This window comes from Triturus cristatus, chromosome 6 (assembly GCF_964204655.1).
Source record: "Triturus cristatus chromosome 6, aTriCri1.1, whole genome shotgun sequence".
NCBI lineage: Eukaryota > Metazoa > Chordata > Amphibia > Caudata > Salamandridae > Triturus > Triturus cristatus.
The window spans coordinates 547150132-547173192 of NC_140589.1; the positions used below are offsets into that span (position 1 = coordinate 547150132).

At 43.5% G+C, this 23061-nt stretch overlaps 1 protein-coding gene across 2 annotated transcripts in view; it reads left to right on the forward strand.

Moving 5' to 3' along the window:
* The window catches only part of MEI4 (meiotic double-stranded break formation protein 4), a 176681-nt gene that overhangs the window by 133817 nt on the left and 19803 nt on the right, over positions 1 to 23061 (forward strand). For both annotated transcript variants that reach the window (XM_085609204.1, XM_085609203.1), the window contains one exon: positions 3596 to 3844. In XM_085609204.1, coding sequence (XP_085465330.1) covers positions 3596 to 3844 — 249 coding nt within the window. The remainder of the gene's footprint in view (positions 1 to 3595; positions 3845 to 23061) is intronic.

The following is a 23061-nucleotide window of genomic DNA, read 5'->3' on the forward strand; positions in this document are numbered from 1 at the left end:
AGTTAAGACTCTAGGTAATGTCTCCTCATCTCCGAGAAGCTAACTGTCGGGCAGACTGCAACTGTGGTTGCACAGCAATCTTCTGAAGCACTCGCTTCCTTTTTTTAAGGGAACTTGAAACCGTAATAATAGTCAGTAGCTCCCACTGTAATACAGTCAAATGTAAAGCATGACAACACTGTCTGCACCTTCAGAACCGGTTTGTGACGGTTCTTCTTTCATGTGTCTTCTCCAGACACCCTTTGTGAACAGTGATGGTCCTTGGGGGAGGGCAGTCTCCAGCCTGGCATACTCATAACAAGACTCAAAGTGGTGCGATCTCAGTGAACCGGACTATCAACAACCAAACTGAACACTTATAAGGAAAGTGAGAAAAAGCTTGCCTCACGATCACCACTGAAGGTTGATTGAGGCATTGAACACTCTGCTCTGTCTCCCGTGCATACTCCAATGAACTGACCTGCTACTTGTGAAAGTGACCCCTCTCCTTCTGCTTTGCGTCCTGGAAAGGTCCTGTCTCTGGTGGTAGGAAGAGACGGGCGACCACCAAAGACTGCCTTCTGGCCCTGGTCCAGTCGGTGGAAACAACACACGCTCGCCAGTGGCTGCACCAGCGTATTGGCCCACCTGCCTTTTAAACAGTAAGTGCTGTCATGTCTCTTGTGCCATGGGTGCATACCGTCCCCTTTAGCTGTCAAGACATTGGTTGTGTAGCTGATGTGCTGGTTTGCTGATGCTGAGGAGGGGTCACATGAACTAACAATGTCAGTGCCCCTCCACTTGAATGGACCACCTACTATGCGCTGTGAAATTAACTGCCTTAGTCTCACCTCCTGAGATACCACTGAATCAGCAAGTAGGATAGGCCCTACATAACCTATGTCTATTTGCAGCCTTGGCCAGTAGAGCAAAGAAACCAACCTTTGCTGGGTCTTTTTTTTTTTATCAACCTCAAATGCACCTCTTGGGTTAGTGACAATTGCAATTTTCTGTGCACTGTGGGGACAACTAGCCTCTTGCTAGCTCCTGGCTTATGATTCATGGCATAATCATAAAGCAGTCCAATCACTTACGCCAGCGAGAGAATAGTTGGGGAGCATTAAGCTGGCTGTTACTGGGCTTCCGATGTCCCACAAGTGTAGGCACTCAACTTGTGGCTGGTGGAATTCCACCTGGGTTGTCCCTGGAGAAGCTGACAACGTCTCCACCTCCGACAGTGACCCAAACTCCAGTGCTTCGTCCTCCTCCTCACTCTGGAGCATGGGCATTTGACGATACAGTGTGGGCTTTATCAGAGGGGGAATTTTCCCAGCAACACAGGGTCCACTTGGCCCCAACTGTGGTGTGTTGTTATTGCTTACCACTGGTGTCCTGGGACCGTCCTCTTGTGACTCTGCAAACTGGGCCAAATACAACACTTTGTGCACTTGACTGCCCAGGCAATGAGTGTGGACAGTCACAGGCTTCCCGGGAAGGTAATGTGTGGGGCAAGAGCACATAACTCAACAGTCAACCCACACACAAAATAATGTAATGTCCAGTCCAGTGCTTATCCATGTGTAAAAGAAAGTCCTTTCAATTGCATAGATTAATTAAATAATACATAATGCATTTATATTTATGAGCACATGGTGGTACCCCTAATTACCCAAGTATGCTTTCCCTCACGAGCCACCTCCTTAATTATAGTTTCCAGTATTCTGTATCAGAGGCCTAAACTATGCCTAGGTGCACATAACGTTTTATGTTGACCCCACATGTTTAGATGCGCAATCAGTTTAGTGTGAATTCCTGTGAATGAAGTGGGCAGAAAAGTCTCAAGTCCTCATCCACAAGTCTTTGTTACACTCTCTCTGTTGTGGCCAGAGGCGAGCTCCTGTATTATCTGTTTGTTAGTTTTACAGAAGTTGTAGGGGGATGGTTAGGCACTGCCCATTTCCTAGGCGTAGACAGTGGCTTCCATTTGAAACAGGATTTGAATGCAGCATGGCAAGTCTTGTCATGCATAACTTTGTCTTCGGTAGTTGTCCTTCACTGCCTGAAAGCAAAAGGGCTATTGGCAAGGCAGTGGTGGCCCCCACTTCACCCATTGGTAAGCAGAAAGTTGCCTTAGCAGTTGCAGCCTTTTCAGTCTGACTCTACCTTGGTGGCAGTTCAGTTTCTTCTTCCTTCGGTGGCAGAAACACGAGATCAGTCTGCAGAGGCTGCCAGACAGACACAATGGTTTTTTAAATTGTGCAGTCTTTTGGGTGCCATTTTCAGGCAGACTCACTCACAGAACGAGTTCCTTTCTTGCTCAAGTAGTCTACTTTTTCCAGGTCTTCTATATACCATGAGCATTCTGCGTTTTTTCTTGACAATCTTTCGTCTTGCAGGCCCAGGCAGCCTCCTTTCCTTGCTCCGAAACCAGTCCTAGGATGCTTGTTTCCAGTCCAGGGAAGACCTGGCTTGGCAGTTTGGGCTGGACTGTTCCCATTGAGCAGAGGGTCAAGACTGATTTGCATATGGCTGGGTCCAAAGTGGAATGGCATGGGGAGCAAAAAAAGGATGGATTTAGGCCCAGATCTCTGTACTGGGGTGAATGTATGACATTGTTCTGCATTCTGTCCATCAATAGTTTTTTCCTTTCCTTGCTCAGCAAACAGGCAGGCTTCTCGACACTAAACCGACCTTCAGCTCCTCCAGCAGAAAATTCAGACTCTCTACTTACTACTGGAAGATTGGCTGTCAGACCCCCATACCTGATCACACAGCATTCCTTAAAATACACTGCATACCACCCACCCCTTCATTGGTCATAAGGATCTTGTGATTGGGACAAAGTAGGGTGGTTTGAATGCCACTGTTATGCAAATTTTTCAAACTCGGTGTACTGTCTCATTCCTAAGAGATTTTCAGATGTTATTTCCGGTTGCTTTCCAGGTATAGCCTTTATGTAAATTGATGCTTCTTACAGCACTTAGAAATTGGTCCTTCTCCCAGCAGGAAGTAATCCAAACTGGACACAAGGGTGGGCTCTCTGCACCTGGCTGTTATCAGCCTTCTTGAAGCAATAATTGGTGATAGACTAAAGGGCAGGTGTGACCTAGACTCTACCTCATCTTGAACAGTTGAAACTGCAGTACCACTCCTAACTCCTACCATCAATCAAATGGCAGTGCTCAGAAAGAACTAAATAGGAATCCCTTACTAATAAAGGTTCCAATTATGAGTTTGGCAAAGAGTGTTCTCCATCACAACCGAGATTGAGTACCCTGTATGCCAAACTCTCAGTCCAGCTGACCAATTTTGAGTTTTCACATGCAATTTGGGACTCTGGGCATGTGTTCATGCTTGTTCTCCATGCAGGGCACATTTCCGTCCTAGTGATGCTCTCTGGAAATGGCTATGATACTGCACTCCATAAAGCACTTCAGGAAATTCCACATAGCAGAACAACTCAGAGTTGTTGCGGTGCCAGTCTACTACTGTCAAAAAACTTTGTTTAAATGAATAGCCATGCATTATTTTACCAATATGATGAATGGTTGACTTTAATTCTGGACTGTAAGTAGTCTAAAAAGTAAATATCCTAATGTTCTCTGTTACTTTTCAGAGGTCGAGGACCAGTCTGAAGTGCCAACATGGTTCAGCTTGACAACAAAAATGGCATTAGCATTGGCTATTATAAGAACAAAACCAGCAGGCAGAAGTGCCAAATCGTATACAGAGTATTTAGCCAAAAGAATCGCTGGTCATGAGTTTAATTGGAATTCAAAAGTTAAAGGGTTGGAAGCAGAAGTTCTTCGGTTACGTCAGCAGCTTTTTTTAAGCAAGATACGGCCAGTCCATGCTTCAGAAAAAGGTACGTGTGTACATGTATTTATGTATATGTGTGTGTGTGTGTGTGTGTGTGTGTGTATATATATGTGTATATATATATTATCTACTGGCGGTCGCCAGTAGATAGTTATAGTTAGGACCGTGTTTCCATAGGAAATCCGCAACATTCTATTTGGAATAACTTTGCCGCCGGTTGACGAATCCTCGCAAAATTTTCAAAATAGGTGGGGCGCTCCGCTCCGACCCTGAAAGTCTCAGGGGGATTCGTAAAGCGGGGGCTGAGAAAACAGGGGGGTCCCAAAACGCGTTTTCCCCATGCAATTTTCCATAGGGACCTTTAGTCCAAGGTACAGCCCGAACGGCTGAACAGAATTACTTGTAATTTGGCAGAGAGGTAGTCCTCAGGTCAGGGAATTGCCTTTTGCAGGTCTGGTGTCAATCTGTTTAGTAGTTCCTGAGAAAATCAAAAGTAAAATCATATATATATGTGGGCGGAGCCTAACCACACATCTCATCCTGAGATCTGATTGGCTGTCAGCACTTCATCCAAGAAGTGTTGGCAGCCATCTTGGGACCAATATACATGATAGCACCTCATTAAAAAGCATTGCAGTTAATAGAAGGTTTTAAGACTTTAGTTACATTATAAATCATTTGTTGATGGTACCATACTCATTTTAGGAATTGTGGTATGTTCTAAGGTGATTTCACCATGTGAAAAAGCCTTCTGCTGGGATATCATGATTGAGAGAAAAATATTTTCTCATGCTCTTCCCACAGAGGTTTGGAAGGTGATCTATAAGCTAAACTGAGAGCATATTTTCTGTAAATTCACATTATCTTTCTCAGTCATGTGAGAATGAAGTCTGACATTCTCAGTAAAACATGTACATCCAACAAGGGCAGAGACTGTCAGTTGATTCCTTTGTGTTCTACTGCAGCTTCCCAGAGTGTTCCAAAGAACAACTAGAGCGCTAACAGTCCTACTTATGATAAACGTATGGCACACCTGAAGCCATCTTGCTTGGATTAAAGTGGTAACTCTTAAAACATTTAATTTAAAAAGGAACAAAATGAGGGGGTTCATTTTTCCATAAAAAGTATGATTAGTGCTGCAGAAAGAAAAATTAGGGCACATTTTGAGTGACTTCTCAAATCCTCTTATATTTCATTAATAAATTCTGACATGCAGACTGAAACATGCACTTTCAATACCAGCAGCAGTTTTCCCTGGTGAGCAGTAGCTTTACTACAGTGATCTAATGAGCAAAAAGAGTGCTAACATTCTGAATTTATGGCAAATGTGTGACACATCTGAATGCCTTCTTGATGGAATCAAAGTAAAAAACTGAAAGTATTTCCTACTGAGGAGAATGCAGTAAATGAGGAAATTAGGAAACTTCATAACAAATAAGTCTCCCAAGATGGCCACCGGAGACAAAAGAACCCAAATGTAGCCCAAATATCACCCAGATGTAGCCCAAGTATAGCCCAATGACAGAATGTCCCAGAATGTTCTTAAAAACAACTAGAGCGCTTACTGTCTTCATTATGACAAAAGTATGGCACACCTGAAGCCATCTTGATTGGAATAAACTGGTAACACTTAAAACATTTAATTTAAAAAGGAACACAATGAGGGGGTTCATTTTGCCATAGAAATTCTGATTAATGCTGAAGAAAGAAAATGAGGGCACATTTTGAGTGACTTCTCAAATCCTCTTCTATTTCATTAAAAAATTCTGACATGCGGACTGAAACATGCACTTTTAATACCAGGAGCAGACTTCCATGGTGAACAGTAGTTTTACTACAGTGATCTAATGAGCAACTAGAGGGCTAACATTAAGAATTTATGGCAAATGTGTGACATATCTGAATACCTTCATGATGGAATCAAAGTAAAAAACTGAAAGCATTTCCTACTGAGGAGACTGCAGTACATGAGGAAATTAGGAAACTTCATAACAAATAAATCTCCCAAGATGGCCACCGGAGACAAAAGAGCCCAAATGTAGCCCAAAATCACCCAGATGTAGCCCAAATATAGCCCAATGACAGAAGTGTGCAAAACACTTATTATTTTGTGTTTTTGCAGTGTTATATAGTGCAGACTTGTCAGGTATTGGAGTGCTTTACATGAACATTGGTTACATCACACAAGAACAAATTCATTTTGGTTGTAGACATGGGGACACTAAGTGATTTGACCAGAATCACAGAATGTCGAGCTGAAGCAGAAACTCCAACCTGGTTCCCCAGTTGCAAAGTCTGCAGTTCTGGAAGTAACACCACATCCTCTCCCCTAAGTGCAACATTTAATCAAGTGGTCAACTGGATAAAAAAAATAAAGATAACAAATAATTTAAAAGTGCTTTGTCGCTATTTGAAAACTCAGAAAATATGTCCTTATTTTAGTCTTTTAGAGCACTAACCATAATTTTGATGCCAATAAGACCCTCTCATATATGTAATTTCTAAAGGAAATGCTCTAGGTATTACAGTTTTGATTACATCAAGATGATGTCAAGCGTTCCGCACTTTTGTAATAAATATAGAATGTTAGCAATCTAGTTGTTCATTAGGATACTGTTGAGAGGCAGAGGCCAGGGGCACGGATTCTGAAAATTGAAGGCAGGTAGGAGGGTGCAAAGGCAACAATTTAACCACACTGAGCAGGCAGGAAGGGCCGTGGCAGCACAACAGACTATGGAGGGCAGTGGAAAGGGGGGCAGGGGCAACAAACCAACAAAACAGGACTTGCAAGAGAGGCTGTGGCAATATAATAGACCATTGTGGGCAGAAGGAAGAGGCAGTGGTCATACAACCATACATGCCAACAGACCCGAATCAGCCAGGAAACGTCCAATGTTTTTAAGCTCAAATGGGCTTTATTTGATCTGTCTCCTGTCTACAATCTCCTTTTTTTCAATGTAACTCAAAGGGGAAAATCAATACCCCAGTTTTTTTTCAAAATCTCCCTCTTACCAAGTTCAAAATGTTCGCGAGTATGGTACATTGGATCATGGAAGGAAATGGGGTAGGGACATGGACTTGGATAACAGAGGACAGGAGGGACATGGAGAGGTGCACCAAACTGACCCTGCAGGGCAGGCATCAGGGTTTGCAGCAGCACAATACACCACACAGGGCATGCGGGACAGGAGTGCAGCACAACAATCCATAGAAAGCAAGAGGGAGGGGACAGGACCATGCACATGGACAACAGAGAACAGAGGGGCAAGAGGCAATGGTAGCTAGCTGACCATAATGGACAGCCAGGAGAGAAAGCTGCAGCATAACAGACCATAAAGGGCAGGAGGGACGGATCAGGGGCATTACAATGGAACAGACAAGCCAGGAGGGAGGGAGTAGGGGTCTGCACATGTAAACAGAGGGCTGGGGGCAAGGGGGCAGGGCAGGAGCAGCAAGATAGCCATGGAGGTCAGGCAGGATGGGCACTAGAAGCAAGACACACCATGAAGAGCAACAGTGAGACTGTGATGGCATACACACAGACCATGGAGGGAAGGTGGGAGGGGGTCAGGGGCAGCTAACTGACCACACAGGGAAGGTGGGAGGGGCCATGGCAGCACAGAAGACCATGCATGGCAAGTGGGAGGGATAGTGGCAGCACAATGGCTATGATGGGCAAGAAGGAGGGTGCAGGGGCATGCACAAAGGATGATGGAGGATAGAAGGGAGGGTCAGGACCTGTGCACAGACAAGAAAGTTCAGGGGAAGGGGCCTCACAACAGACCGCACGGGGCAGGCAGGAGGAGCAGTTGCAGCACAACGGACCAGGGAGGGCAGAAGGGTGTGGCAGTACAATGGACCATGTAGGACAGGAGGAAGAGGATAGGGGCATGGCATGTGAAGAGGATAGGGGCATGGCATGTGGACAGGCAGGGTGGAGGTTGCAGGGACAGGTTACAGTCCTCTGACAATGCTAGGCAGGTGGGAGGGGAGTGGCAGCTCAACAGAACACTCAAAGTAGATAGGAGTGGCAGGTCCATGGAACATGGTGGGCAAAAAGGATGGAACAGGGGCATGCACAAAGACATCGGAGGGCAGGGGGAAGGAGAATAGGGGCAGCAAGCTAAGCACAGAGTTTAAGCAGGAGGTCAATGATGGGGCATAGAATTGGGCAATGGAGGGCACGAGGAGTGGACTGGTACATCATACTAAATTGAGGGCAGTGGCCGCACATCAGACCATGCATGGCAGGAGGGAGGATACTAGTCCATGGATTCACACAACAGAGGATAGGGAGGAGGGGAATGGGGCAGCAAGCTAACTGTTCAGAGAAGAAGGGTATTAGGAACTTTGTTTTTAAAACGTGTGTCTGTGCAAACTACTTAAAATATGAACAAGTATGCAGCATAATCTCACTTTTATTCAGGAAGAAGAGGACGTTTGTGACTGTGACTCCGGGCTCACTTGGCAGAAACACCCCCTGACCCTCCACCCCCTATCGCAAAATGTAATGCCCGTGAAAAGGGTAGGTGAACACAGTGTTATATAGAACATAGTCCTGAGAGCACGATTGAAAATGAAAACTAGATATAGTGTATGGTATAAACTATGCACCAAAAAGTGTGATATAAGATGAACCGGGCGTGAAATATAATATGCAATACATTGTGCGCAATGACCGATTCATTGGAGAGCGCGAGATAGCACAGGCTCTAGCGCGTGCTATGCGATATGCGCCTTGGAGTGTAATATGCACAGGGCAGTGTTGTGTAACCTAACTAGTCTCTAAAGTTGTAATATAAAATATGTGCTGGGGAGTGTAATGTTGCATATGCACTGTGACAAAGATATGGATCCCAGATTGTAATATGTATGGCATAGCACTGTGCGTTATAACATAGGCATCGAAGAAGGCACGTTAGATGGGGCAATATAACCCGTGCGAAGACAAGTGTGGCATGACATATTCACGGGGTGGTGTTACAGTGCACATGGGCTAGAGAGTGTCATAGCATATGCACTAGCTAGTGGAATACAACACAGAGGTGTGTGGCACTCAGCAGGCAATGGTGGGTGTAACACAGCATTGGCCTCTGCCAGGAGCGCGCTGTGACTCTCAAGTGATGTTCGTCCCCTTTCCAGAGAGTAAAATAAAAAGTATTACACATCTGGCAGTGGATGTGTGTTTTATTAACCGTGAGGGGGGTTTCTTGCATAGTTTTGGTCGAATTTTTGTCGAATCCCCTTTGAACGGCTTGGTGTGCATGTGTATTAAATGTGCCCGTCAATAGCTACCCATGTTTGTATAAATAAACGACAAGGGTGTCTACCGGGATTAGGCACGGTAGGGCATCAGACATGTCGAGCTTCACTAGTGGTGTAAATACATTCCACGTGGATTCATTGTATGCATAGTCGCCTTTTAATGAATATCACGCAAATCGTCATGGTGATGGGTACGTACGGTTTGTCCAGCATGTCCTAGGTGTGTCTATAAATATATATTTTTTAAAAATAATAAACAGTGGTCGGCCCTGGGGATTGGGGTCAAAAGAATATAATTAGGAGACAGGCCCTGGGGGATGGGGTCATCAGGGCCAATAAATTAGAATAAGAAGGGGAACCACACAGCCCCCCTTCTTAAAAAATTAAAATAAATAAAAGACTGGCATCGTGCCGGAGGCCACGCCCCCTCCTTGCAGCACTCTGCAAACGCACCCCCTGGCGAGTTGTAAGTTGAGGAATTAATTCCTCTTCAATACTGAGGGTCCCTGAGGGCCAACTAGCCCAACGGGCATCTGCAGTATGCGCCAGGGAGCTGCGCTGCAGACAGGTGTTCTGAGGCCAAGCCCCTTTTTACACCTCTCTGCAACGCAGCTCTGGCGCTTACTGGAGGTACCTAGTGGTCTAGTTTGACCCTAGGGACCCTTAGGATTCAAGGGGACTTTATCTCTCAACTTAGAACAGCCACAGGGTGCGTTTACACAGTGGTGAAGGGAGGGGACGGGGCCTGAGTTAACGTGTGCAAAAACGCCCTGTGGCCTGTTTTAAGAGGTAGTTTTAATCCCCCTGCCCTATTATATACTAGGGGCTTACAGAGGAGGTCATGCTAATCACAGGGGGACCCCAACGCATAATGTTCCCTAGTGTATGTAGGTGTTTTCACTGTATTCTAAGTGTCTTTTAACATAGCACTGGCTCTAGGACTGGTTAGTCAGACTCAGTTACCACCAGTATCCGTCTGATAAAGTTGAGGGTACAGGATGATTTTGCAACACGGCTTCTTTCTGCTCTTCTTTTTGTTCTTTCTGCACGTTATCCTTCTTCCTGCACTTTTCTTCGTCTTTGAGGACTTCTGTTGCTTCTTTCTGCACTTCTTTTTTTTCTTTCTGTGCATTTTTTCTTCTTTCTTCACATGTCCTATCTCTGTAGGCATAGTTAGAAATTAGCATTTAAAAAACCTTTGAAATTCACAGAAAAAACCATAGGTTTCAGGCCCGTTATAGTTAGGAATTAGCATTTAAAAAACCTCAGAAATTCCCTGAAAAAACCATAGGTTTCAGGGGTGTTATAGTTAGCTGGACTTTTCACTTGTACAAAACCATTGAAATTCCCCCGTTATAGTTAGTTCAGCTAACTATAACTCGCGCGCCCGCAATGCACTGCTGATGACGTCACATATTACATCACTCATGACATGGTCAGTGACATCACTCATGACATCACTGATGACATCTCAAATTACATCACTGATGACATCATCCTTGTGATAGAGTGACAGACCTCCTCTCACCCTAATATAACCTTTGATACACACATTCAAAAATCGAGACTAAAATTTTCAAAACAATGGACATACCAATACCAGTTACAACAACCTCTTCAGTAATTCTAAGATCCACATACACATCCACTCATTCACCAACAGTCCTATACAGTCACTCATACATGTACTCACTCATCATATGTACTCATACACCTATACATCCTGTTACACAATGCCACTCATCCATAGAGTTACTCACACACACAGTCACTCATGCTGATAAAGAATCAAACATACATTTACTTGCATATACAGTTATACACACACCACCACACTTACTTCTACGGAAATTTACACATACTTAGTCTTTTAAACAATAACTTATAGAAACACATACTTATTCATACAGGAACTCTTTCAATCTCTCACTCTCACATATACTCACTAATATACACCAATAGTCACATATACTAGTTTAAAACATATGTAGTTACTCATAAAGACACTATTGAGACAGTCATTAACTCACTAACACACCCATACACACACTCATCCACCCATACAGTCCTGCACACATGCTGTCTTCAACACATACAAACAGTGAGTCACTCATTCATGCACCTATGCACTACGTAATACCCCACACCGAACCATGCAGACACTCAGACTGATAATCAAAAAACCAACTAATAACCTATTTAGACACCCATGTAGCTACTCACCAACCCATGCAGCCACTTATACACAAAGTGAGAGACTGATACAGATATTTACATATTTAAACATTACTTACTAAGCCATGTATTCACTATGATACACTTAATCAGTCAGTTACACAATCCATTTTTCAAAAACAAATCATCCATTTAGACACTTATATACCCATTTATTCTTCCATCGACCTTGAGATATACATATATAAAACATATTTAATTTTCAGAAAAACACACATTCACTGGATGATGTCATCAGTGATGTCATTTGAGATGTCATCAGTGATGTCATGAGTGATGTCACTGGCCATGTCATGAGTGATGTAATATGTGACGTCATCAGCAGTGCATTGCGGGCGCGGAAGTTATAGTTAGCTGAACTAACTATAACGGGGGAATTTCAATGGTTTTGTACAAGTGAAAAGTCCAGCTATCTATAACCCCCCCTGAAACCTATGGTTTTTTCAGTGAATTTCTGAGGTTTTTTAAATGCTAATTCCTAACTATAACGTGCCTGAAACCTATGGTTTTTTCTGTGAATATATATATGTATGTGTGTATGTATATATATGTATGTATGTATGTATATATATGTGTGTATATATATATATATATATATATATATATATATATATATATATATATATATATATATATATATATTCACTTAAAAAACCATAGGTTTCACACATGTTATAGTTAGCTGGACATTTCACTTGTGAAAAACCATTGAAATTCCCCCGTTATAGTTAGTGCAGGCAACTATAACTCACGCGACCGCAATCCTCTGCTGATGACGTCAGATATTACATCACTGTATTTAGACACTTATTTACCCATGTCTTCTTCCATTAATTTTTAGCTATACATATATTACAAATATTTTTTTTTCAGAAAGACACATATGTCATCAGTGATGTAATATCTGACGTCATCAGCAGAGGATTGCGGTCGCGTGAGTTATAGTTGCCTGCACTAACTATAACGGGGGAATTTCAATGGTTTTTCACGAGTGAAATGTCCAGCTAACAATAACATGTGTGAAACCTATGGTTTTTTAAGTGAATGTGCAAGGTTTTTTAAATGCTAATTCCTAACTATAACGTGTGTGAAACCTATGGTATTTTCGGTGAATATATATATATATATATATATATATATATATATATATATATATATTACCTACTGGCGGTCGCCAGTAGGTAGTTATAGTTAGGACCCTGTTTCCATAGGAAAACCGCAACATTCTATTTTGAATAACTTTGGCGCCGGTCGACGAATCCTCGCGAAATTTTCAAAATAGGTGGGGCGCTGCGCTCTGCTCCTACCCTGAAAGTCTCGGGGTGATTCGTCAAGCGGGGGCTGAGATAAAAGGGGGGTCCTAAAACGCGTTTTTCCCATGCATTTTTCCATAGGACCTTTAGACACAGCTACAGCCCGAACGGCTGAACAGAATTCCTTGAAATTTGGCAGAGAGGTAGCCATAAGGTCAAGGAAGTGCCTTTTGCAGGTCTGGTGTAAATCTGTTCAGTATTTCCTGAGAAAATAGCATTTAAAAGCATATATATATGTGGGCGGAGCCTAACCACACATCTCGTCCTGAGATCTGATTGGCTGTCAGCACTTCATCCAAGAAGTGTTGGCAGCCATCTTGGGACCAATATACATGATAGCACCTCATTAAAAAGCATTGCAGTTAATAGAAGGTTTTAAGACTTTAGTTACATTATAAATCATTTGTTGATGGTACCATACTCATTTTAGGAATTGTGGTATGTTCTAAGGTGATTTCACCATGTGAAAAAGCCTTCTGCTGGGATATCATGATTGAGAGAAAAATATTTACTCATGCTTTTACCACAGAGGTTTGGAAGGTGATCTATAAGCTAAACTGAGAGCTTATTTTCTGTAAATTCACATTATCTTTCTCAGTCATGTGAGAATGAAGTCTGACATTCTCAGTAAAACATGTACATCCAACAAGGGCAGAGACTGTCAGTTGATTCCTTTGTGTTCTACTGCAGCTTCCCAGAGTGTTCCAAAGAACTACTAGAGCGCTAACAGCCCTACTTATGATAAACGTATGGCACACCTGAAGCCATCTTGCTTGGATTAAAGTGGTAACTCTTAAAACATTTAATTTAAAAAGGAACAAAATGAGGGGGTTCATTTTTCCATAAAAAGTATGATTAGTGCTGCAGAAAGAAAAATTAGGGCACATTTTGAGTGACTTCTCAAATCCTCTTCTATTTCATTAAAAAATTCTGACATGCAGACTGAAACATGCATTTTCAATACCAGCAGCAGTTTTCCCTGGTGAGCAGTAGCTTTACTACAGTGATCTAATGAGCAAAAAGAGTGCTAACATTCTGAATTTATGGCAAATGTGTGACACATCTGAATGCCTTCTTGATGGAATCAAAGTAAAAAACTGAAAGTATTTCCTACTGAGGAGACTGCAGTAAATGAGGAAATTAGGAAACTTCATAACAAAGAAGTCTCCCAAGATGGCCACCAGAGACAAAAGAGCCCAAATGTAGCCCAAATATCACCCAGATGTAGCCCAAGTATAGCCCAATGACAGAATGTCCCAGAATGTTCTTAAAAACAACTAGAGCGCTTACTGTCTTCATTATGACAAAAGTATGGCACACCTGAAGCCATCTTGATTGGAATAAACTGGTAACACTTAAAACATTTAATTTAAAAAGGAACACAATGAGGGGGTTCATTTTGCCATAGAAATTATGATTAATGCTGAAGAAAGAAAATGAGGGCACATTTTGAGTGATTTCTCAAATCCTCTTCTATTTCATTAAAAAATTCTGACATGCAGACTGAAACATGCACATTTAATACCAGGAGCAGTCTTCCATGGTGAACAGTAGTTTTACTACAGTGATCTAATGAGCAACTAGAGTGCTAACATTCAGAATGTATGGCAAATGTGTGACATATCTGAATACCTTCATGATGGAATCAAAGTAAAAAACTGAAAGCATTTCCTACTGAGGAGACTGCAGTACATGAGGAAATTAGGAAACTTCATAACAAATAAATCTCCCAAGATGGCCACCGGAGACAAAAGAGCCCAAATGTAGCCCAAAATCACCCAGATGTAGCCCAAATATAGCCCAATGACAGAAGTATGCAAAACACTTATTATTTTGTGTTTTTGCAGTGTTATATAGTGCAGACTTGTCAGGTATTGGAGTGCTTTACATGAGCATTGGTTACATCACACAAGAACAAATTCATTTTGGTTGTAGACATGGGGAAACTAAGTGATTTGACCAGAATCACAGAATGTCGAGCTGAAGCAGAAACATCAACCTGGTTCCCCAGTTGCAAAGTCTGCAGTTCTGGAAGTAACACCACATCCTCTCCCCTAAGTGCAACATTTAATCAAGTGGTCAACTGGATAAAAAAACATAAAGATAACAAATAATTTAAAAGTGCTTTGTCGCTATTTGAAAACTCAGAAAATATGTCCTTATTTTAGTCTTTTAGAGCACTAACCATAATTTTGATGCCAATAAGACCTTCTCATATATGTAATTTCTAAAGGAAATGCTCTAGGTATTACAGTTTTGATTACATCAAGATGATGTCAGGCGTTCCACACTTTTGTAATAAATATAGAATGTTAGCAATCCAGTTGTGCATTAGGATACTGTTGAGAGGCAGAGGCCAGGGGCACGGACTCTGAAAATTGAAGGCAGGTAGGAGGGTGCAAAGGCAACAATTTAACCACACTGAGCAGGCAGGAAGGGCCGTGGAAGCACAACAGACTATGGAGGGTAGTGGAAAGGGGGGCAGGGGCAACAAACCAACAATACAGGACTTGCAAGAGAGGCTGTTGGAGGGAAGATCTATTACGGGTCAAGGAAGCTAGGGGCGGTCCCCAGAGCCCCGGGTGCCACCACAGAACTGAGCAGGAGAGTGAGTCAGGGACAAAAGGGGCACCTTAATTTGAGCCGGGGTGCCTAGGAACGCTTGCTCCAAAAATGAAGAAAACAGACATATGAGACATGGAATTGGAGGCAGAATACAATGGCAGTTTAATGAGAAGATGCAACTTCAAAGAAACCGCAGAATAGAGACATAAAGTACAAAATACAGAATCCAGATAATCATACAGCTGTCATGATATTCTCTGTATCTCAATTAATGTACTGACAGAGAGAGAGAGAAAACACATCTATAAATGCATCATGAGAAACAAGTTACACCAAGGAAAATGTTACCTAGGAACACTCACGTTTACTCTTAGAGCAAGCATTCCTGCAATTACAATACAGAATCTTTTAAATGCAAAAGTAAAGAGAACAATGGTTAAACATAACATGACATTTCATATAGGTAAAATAGAATAAGATACTTCAAGCAAAGCAGAGCAAGACATTTTAAGCAGAGGAAGACAAGAGCTCCCAGCTCTTGGGGAAAACCTGCACAGCCTGTTAACCTACATACAGACGGCGAGGTAGTCCCTCGATATCTGTGGGTGCTCCCTTTTTATATCATTTTGTGGGCTCCTTTGCACGCTACATCTACCTACGTATGCTACCCAAAAGCTTCGTCTGCAGATTTTACCAGACATTTCGTCATTTACCCACTTAATGCTGACAATGGACTGGGTGAAAAGGTCAGTCTCTCAGGCCAATCGCTTATCGTAAGTTCCATAGAGCAAGCAGAAAATAATGGGTATTGTACGGGAATTCAATATATTCATGTATAAAATCTTCTCAGTTCTCCTAACTTGACGCTCTGCGGTTGCCACTTCCTTAAAAGCGGGAAACCTGCCCAGGAAGCAAGTACCAGTCCAGGATGCAGCCTACTGTATATCGACAGCTTCAGGGGGATGTTGAACTTTGATACCGAGCACGGAGCACTCGGGTAGGGTGGGGGCTACTAGTTTGGAGCAGAAGGCCTCGCAGACCTGCCTTCAGACTGCTATACACTAAAATTGCAGAGCTATGGTCAATTTAACAAAGAGGCCTACATATTGAACAAAAGGGCCTACACAGGGGTTTTATGCTGGCTGAGTGGTAAGGATGTCTCAGGATAAATATATAGCAACACAGGACCCGCTGGTCAATTTAATACGGCCTACAAATGCGGCTGGCAGGGCAAGGACAAGGGTCTCATACTTCAGGTGTGGACAGAACGGGCCAGGGGCCCCCTGTGATACAAAATCTACCCTCCTTCAAGGCTGTGGCAATGTAATAGACCATTGTGGGCAGAAGGAAGAGGCAATGGTAGTACAACCATACATGCCAACAGACCCGATTCAGCCAGGAAACGTCCAATGTTTTTAAGCTCAAATGGGCTTTATTTGACTGTCTCCTGTCTACAATATCCTCTTTTTCAATGTAACTCAAAGGGGAAAATCAATACCCCAGTTTTTTTTCAAAATCTCCCTCTTACCAAGTTCAAAATGTTTGCAAGTATGGTACATTGGATCATGGAAGGAAATGGGATAGGGACATGGACTTGGATAACAGAGGACAGGAGGGACATGGAGAGGTGCACCAAACTGATCCTGCAGGGCAGGCATCAGGGTTTGCAGCAGCACAATACACCACACAGGGCATGCAGGACGGGAGTGCAGCACAACAATCCATAGAAAGCAAGAGGGAGGGGACAGGACCATGCACATGGACAACAGAGAACAGAGGGGCAAGAGGCAATGGTAGCTAGCTGACCATAACGGACAGACAGGAGAGAAAGCTGCAGCATAACGGAACATAAAGGGCAGGAGGGACAGATCAGGAGCATTACAATGGAACAGACAAGCCAGGAGGGAGGGAGTAGGGGTCTGCACATGTAAACAGAGGGCTGGGGGCAAGGGGGAAGGGCAGGAGCAGCAAGATAGCCATGGAGGTCAGGCAGGATGGGCACTAGAAGCAAGACACACCATGAAGAGCAACAGTGAGACTGTGATGGCATTCACACAGACCATGGAGGGAAGGTGGGAGGGGGTCAGGGGCAGCTAACTGACCACACAGGGAAGGTGGGAGGGGCCATGGCAGCACAGAAGACCATGCATGGCAAGTGGGAGGGTTAGTGGCAGCACAATGGCTATGATGGGCAAGAAGGAGGGTGCAGGGGCATGCACAAAGGACGATGGAGGATAGAAGGGAGGGTCAGGACCTGTGCACAGACAAGAAAGTTCAGGGGAAGGGACCTCACAACAGACCACACGGGGCAGGCAGGAGGAGCAGTTGCAGCACAACAGACCAGGGAGGGCAGAAGGGTGTGGCAGTGCAATGGACCATGTAGGACAGGAGGAAGAGGATAGGGGCATGGCATGTGGACAGGCAGGGTGGAGGTGGCAGGGACAGGTTACAGTCATCTGACAATGCTAGGCAGGTGGGAGGGGAGTGGCAGCTCAACAGAACACTCAGAGTAGATAGGAGTGGCAGGTCCATGGAACATGGTGGGCAAAAAGGATGGAGCAGGGGCATGCACAAAGACATCGGAGGGCAGGGGGAAGGAGAATAGGGGCAGCAAGCTAAGCACAGAGTTTAAGCAGGAGGTCAATGATGGGGCATAGAATTGGGCAATGGAGGGCAGGAGGAGTGGACTGGTACATCATACTAAATTGAGGGCAGTGGCAGCACATTAGACCATGCATGGCAGGAGGGAGGAGGCTAGTTCATGGATTCACACAGCAGAGGATAGGGAGGAGGGGGATGGGGCAGCAAGCTAACTGTTCAGAGAAGGCGGGTATTAGGAACTTTATTGGTTTTAAAACATTGTGAACTACTTAAAATATGAACAAGTATGCAGCATAATCTCACTTTTATTCAGGAAGAAGAGGACGTTTGTGACTGTGACTCTGGGCTCACTTGGCAGAAACACCCCCTGACCCTCCACCCCCTATCGCAAAATGTAATGCCCGTGAAAAGGGTAGGTGAACACAGTGTTATATAGAACATAGTCCTGAGAGCACGATTGAAAATGAAAACTAGATATAGTGTATGGTATAAACTATGCACCAAAAAGTGTGATATAAGATGAACCGGGCGTGAAATATAATATGCAATACATTGTGCGCAATGACAGATTCATTGGAGAGCGCGAGATAGCACAGGCACTAGCGCGTGCTATGCGATATGCGCCTTGGAGTGTAATATGCACAGGGCAGTGTTGTGTAACCTAACTAGTCTCTAAAGTTGTAATATAAAATATGTGCTGGGGAGTGTAACGTTGCATATGCACTGTGACAAAGATATGGATCCCAGATTGTAATATGTATGACATAGCACTGTGCGTTATAACATAGGCATCGAGGAAGGCACGTTAGATGGGGCAATATAACCCGTGCGAAGACAAGTGTGGCATGACATATTCACGGGGTGGTGTTACAGTGCACATGGGCTAGAGAGTGTCATAGCATATGCACTAGCTAGTGGAATACAACACAGAGGTGTGTGGCACTCGGCAGGCAATGGTGGGTGTAACACAGCATTGGGCTCTGTCAGGAGCGCGCTGTGACTCTCAAGTGATGTTCATCCCCTTTCCAGAGAGTAAAATAAAAAGTATTACACATCCGGCAGTGGATGTGTGTTTTATTAACCGTGAGGGGGGTTTCTTACATAGTTTTGGTCGAATTTTTGTCGAATCCTCTTTGAATGGCTTGGTGTGCATGTGTATTAAATGTGCCCGTCAATAGCTACCCATGTTTGTATAAATAAACGACAAGGGTGTCTACCGGCATTAGGCACGGTAGGGCATCAGACATGTCAGAGCTTTACTAGTGGTGTAAATACATTCCACGTGGATTCATTGCATGCATAGTCGCCTTTTAATGAATATCACGCAAATCGTCATGGTGATAGGTACGTAAGGTTTGTCCAGCATGTCCTAGGTGTGTCTATAAATATATATTTTTTAAAAATAATAAAAAACAGTGGCCGGCCCTGGGGATTGGGGTCAAAAAAATATAATTAGGAGACAGGCCCTGGGGGATGGGGTCATCAGGGCCTATAAATTAGAATAAGAAGGGGAACCACACAGCCCCCTTCTTAAAAAATTAAAATAAATAAAAGACTGGCGTTGTGCCGGAGGCCATACCCCCTCCGTGCAGCACTCTGCAAACGCGCCCCCAATAGGCATCTCCAGTATGCGCCAGGGAGCTGCGCTGCAGACAGGTGTTCTGAGGCCAAGCCCCTATTTACACCTCTCTGCAACGCAGATCTGTGGCGCTTACTGGAGGTACCTAGTGGTCTAGTTTGACCCTAGGGACCCTTAGGATTCAAGGGGACTTAATCTCTCAACTTAGAACAGCCACAGGGCGCGTTTACACAGTGGTGAAGGGAGGGGACGGGGCCTGAGGTGACGTGTGCAAACACGCACTATGGCACGTTTTAAATTGGGGATATAATTTCCCTTCAATACTGAGGGCCCCTGGGGGCTAACTAGCCCACCAAGTGCTTCCAGTAAGCGCCACTGAGCTGCATTGCAGAGAGGTGGTCCAGGCCGTGCCACTTTTTACACCTCTCTGCAACGCAGCTCTGTGGCACTTACTGGAGGTACCTAGTGGGCTAGTTGGACCCTAGGGACCCTCAGGATTCAAATGAACTTAATCTCCCAACTAAAATTGGACACAGGGCGTGTTTACACAGTGGTGAAGGGAGGGGACGGGGCCTGAGTTAACATGTACAAAAACGCCCTGTGGCCTGTTTTAAGAGGTAGTTTTAATCCCCATGCCCTATTATATACTAGGGGCTTACAGAGGAGGTCATGCTAATCACAGGGGGACCCCAACGCATAATGTTCCCTAGTGTATGTAGGTGTTTTCACTGTATTCTAAGTGTCTTTTAACATAGTACTGGCTCTAGGACTGGTTAGTCAGACTCAGTTACCACCAGTATCCGTCTGAAAAAGTTGAGGGTACAGGATGATTTTGCAACAAGGCTTCTTTCTGCTCTTCTTTTTGTTCTTTCTGCACGTTATCCTTCTTCCTGCACTTATCTTCGTATTTGAGGACTTCTGTTGCTTCTTTCTGCACTTCTTTTGTTTCTTTCTGTGCATTTTTTCTTCTTTCTTCACATGTCCTATCTCTGTAGGCATAGTTAGAAATTAGCATTTAAAAAACCTTTGAAATTCACAGAAAAAACCATAGGTTTCAGGCACGTTATAGTTAGGAATTAGCATTTAAAAAACCTCAGAAATTCACTGAAAAAACCATAGGTTTCAGGGGTGTTATAGTTAGCTGGACTTTTCACTTGTACAAAACCATTGAAATTCCCCCGTTATAGTTAGTTCAGCTAACTATAACTCGCGCGCCCGCAATGCACTGCTGATGACGTCACATATTACATCACTCATGACATGGTCAGTGACATCACTCATGACATCACTGATGACATCTCAAATGACATCACTGATGACATCACTGATGACATCATCCTTGTGATAGAGTGGCAGACCTCCTCTCACCCTAATATAACCTTTGATACACACATTCAAAAATAGAGACTAAAATTTTCAAAACAATGGACATATCAATACCAGTTACAACAACCTCTTCAGTAATTCTAAGATCCACATACACATCCACTCATTCACCAACAGTCCTATACAGTCACTCATACATGTACTCACTCATCATATGTACTCATACACCTATACATCCTGTTACACAATGCCACTCATCCATAGAGTTACTCACACACATAGTCACTCATGCTAATAAAGAATCAAACATACATTTACTTGCATATACAGTTATACACACACCACCACACTTACTTCTACGGAAACTTACACATACTTAGTCTTTTAAACAATCACTTATAGAAACACATACTTATTCATACAGGAACTCTTTCAATCTCTCACTCTCACATATACTCACATATATACACCAATAGTCACATATACTAGTTTAAAACATATGTAGTTACTCATAAAGACACTATTGAGACAGTCATTCACTCACTAACACACCCATACACACACTCATCCACCCATACAGTCCTGCACACATGCTGTGTTCAACACATACAAACAGTGAGTCACTCATTCATGCACCTATGCACTACGTAATACCCCCCACCGAACCATGCAGACACTCAGACTGATACTCAAAAAACCAACTAATAACCTATATAGACACCCATGTAGCTACTCACCAACCCATGCAGCCACTTATACACAAAGTGAGAGACTGATACAGATATTTACATATTTAAACATTACTCACTAAGCCATGTATTCACTATGATACACTTAATCAGTCAGTTACACAATCCATTTTTCAAAAACAAATCATCCATTTAGACACTTATATACCCATTTATTCTTCCATCGACCTTGAGATATACATATATAAAACATATTTAATTTTCAGAAAAACACACATTCACTGGATGATGTCATCAGTGATGTCATCAGTGATGTCATTTGAGATGTCATCAGTGATGTCATGAGTGATGTCACTGACCATGTCATGAGTGATGTAATATGTGACGTCATCAGCAGTGCATTGCGGGCGCGCGAGTTATAGTTAGCTGAACTAACTATAACGGGGGAATTTCAATGGTTTTGTACAAGTGAAAAGTCCAGCTAACTATAACACCCCTGAAACCTATGGTTTTTTCAGTGAATTTCTGAGGTTTTTTAAATGCTAATTCCTAACTATAACGTGCCTGAAACCTATGGTTTTTTCTGTGATATATATATATATATATAATCTTGATAAAGGCATATCGTGGTGATTCTCCCGCTTCACGGACTTCTTGATTACAAAAAAACGTTTGAGGACACATCAAGTGGTAATAATTCTTTGGGTGTGCCCCAATTCTATGTCGGGACCGGAGGCGAGGATTATGCTTTACTTTCTCCACTTTATTAACAAGCAGCCATTTTAAAGAAACTGGTAAAACTAACATTCCCATAAACCATAGGGAATGGAATAGAGTTTGAACAGTAGATTATGCAGTCCTTGTACAGAGTGTCCGTGGGAATCCACCAATCACAGGGCTTCCAACACCTCATAGTCCTCTGTCACCCTCTACTCCCTCTTTCTTCGCTGCTTGCAGCCAGATAAGTGCCTTCTTTTCTCTCTGAGAATGTTTGGTTAGAACTGCCTTTTATTATGTTGTTGACTTATTAGCTCATGCATTCAGCTTGATGGTATTAACCTTCGGTGTTATTATGTTGATTCTATTGCCTTCAGTGTCGTTTTTCTTGGTTTCCTCAGTGACAGATATTCGCAGGCACTCGCTAGCGGTTCTATTCATTTTACTGCTGCGAGTGCCTCTGAAGGTTTATTTTGCTGTGTGCTCTGTTTTCCTGACAGGTTTTTGCTGACAAACACGCCCGCTACTCGGGCCGGTTTGTTTATGGCCGTGGGAGTGTCATCTCCTTAACGGCCGCTGTTGGTGCAGGCTCACGGTCCGCTCCTCCGCCCGCTAGGGGGGAGTTTGTGTGCCCTCTTCCGCGGCTCGCACTCTATCGGCATTCCGTGCATTTCACAGCCGTTGAGCAGCGCCGCGGTGGAGCCTTGATCTCCCTCACGCCACCTGGGTCTGTACTCTCCCGTTAGGCGGCATATTGTCTCTGTGCACGCCCCTTTGTTTTACGCCCGTGTTTGGGTCTGTAGACTGCCATTAGGCAGTGGATTTTGTGGCAAGGGGTCAGTATTAGGCTGTTTTTTTGTACGCTCCTGGGGAGTCTGTCAAGTGCGAATTTTGGAAATTCCTAGGGCCCGTTTCTGGTTGGCAGATTGCCCATTAATATTGATTCTTGCACCTGGGCTGTTGGGTCCTTGGC